The following is an 898-nucleotide window of genomic DNA, read 5'->3' on the forward strand; positions in this document are numbered from 1 at the left end:
TTCGATGTGCATTATCTGTTTGCTTATGGCTGGTAAGTCCGCTCTGAGGTTCATGTTTTAGAACTTCCTTGTACAATGTCTTGAGTTTGAGTCTACTCGACACTTGCTGTTTCCCAGTTAAACTTGATGGGTAAAGTAGCAGGTGAGATTAGTCCTTCGAGCCAACTGGAGGAAAAATATGTACTCAGTAGCTCAATGTTTTTTGTGTTTTGTTTTGTTTTTTTTTAACTTAAGATTTTAAAAATATTTTTTTTTATTACCAAAGTAATATATAGTAATTATAGAAAATACAGCCAGACAAAAAAGAATATTTTCATTCTGCCTCCCAGAGGTAAGCTTACCTTGTTAACATTTTGATGTTTTAATCTTTATAAGTATGTGATTTCTTTTCAGAAGTGAGACACATTTTTTTGGTAATTTTTTTTTTTCCACTGAGCAATGTAAACATTTCTCCACGTTCTTTAATTTTTTTTGTTGTTCTTTTAAGAACCGCAAAGTATTCCATTTATGGATGTATCATTTGTTTAACCCACCACCTATCGTTGGACAAATAAGTGTTATTAATAGTTATATGTCACTTGTTAAATTTTAATAGACTGAAAACAAAACTGCTGAAGAACTGAGCTCTACCAAGGCCTTCACTGGTTCTCTCTTCTCTCATTATCCTCTGTTACTAAGTTAATAAGCATTTAAGATTAAAGCGTCCCCATCAGGCAGAGCTCAGCCCTGTGACTTGGAGTCTGTGGCTTGGTTGCATCACACGTTCGAGATGCAGCCTTAGGCACTCTGGAAGACGCACCCTCCGGCCTTCATCCTCCCCCTTAGCGGACTTGTCCTTGGGCTGAGGATTCTCAGCCTGCCTGAGCCAGACCCCTCAGGAAGCCCTGCGGACCCACCC

General features: G+C 38.4%; 1 protein-coding gene across 1 annotated transcript in view; it reads left to right on the top strand.

Moving 5' to 3' along the window:
• Positions 1 to 898, top strand: part of SACM1L (SAC1 like phosphatidylinositide phosphatase) — a 50664-nt gene that overhangs the window by 45923 nt on the left and 3843 nt on the right. The window contains exon 17 of the mRNA XM_015591746.1: positions 1 to 32. This exon is cut by the window's left edge and continues 6 nt beyond it. Coding sequence (XP_015447232.1) covers positions 1 to 32 — 32 coding nt within the window. The remainder of the gene's footprint in view (positions 33 to 898) is intronic.

The sequence above is a fragment of the Pteropus alecto genome, unplaced genomic scaffold (genome assembly GCF_000325575.1).
Source record: "Pteropus alecto unplaced genomic scaffold, ASM32557v1 scaffold156, whole genome shotgun sequence".
Classification (NCBI taxonomy): Eukaryota; Metazoa; Chordata; class Mammalia; order Chiroptera; family Pteropodidae; genus Pteropus; species Pteropus alecto.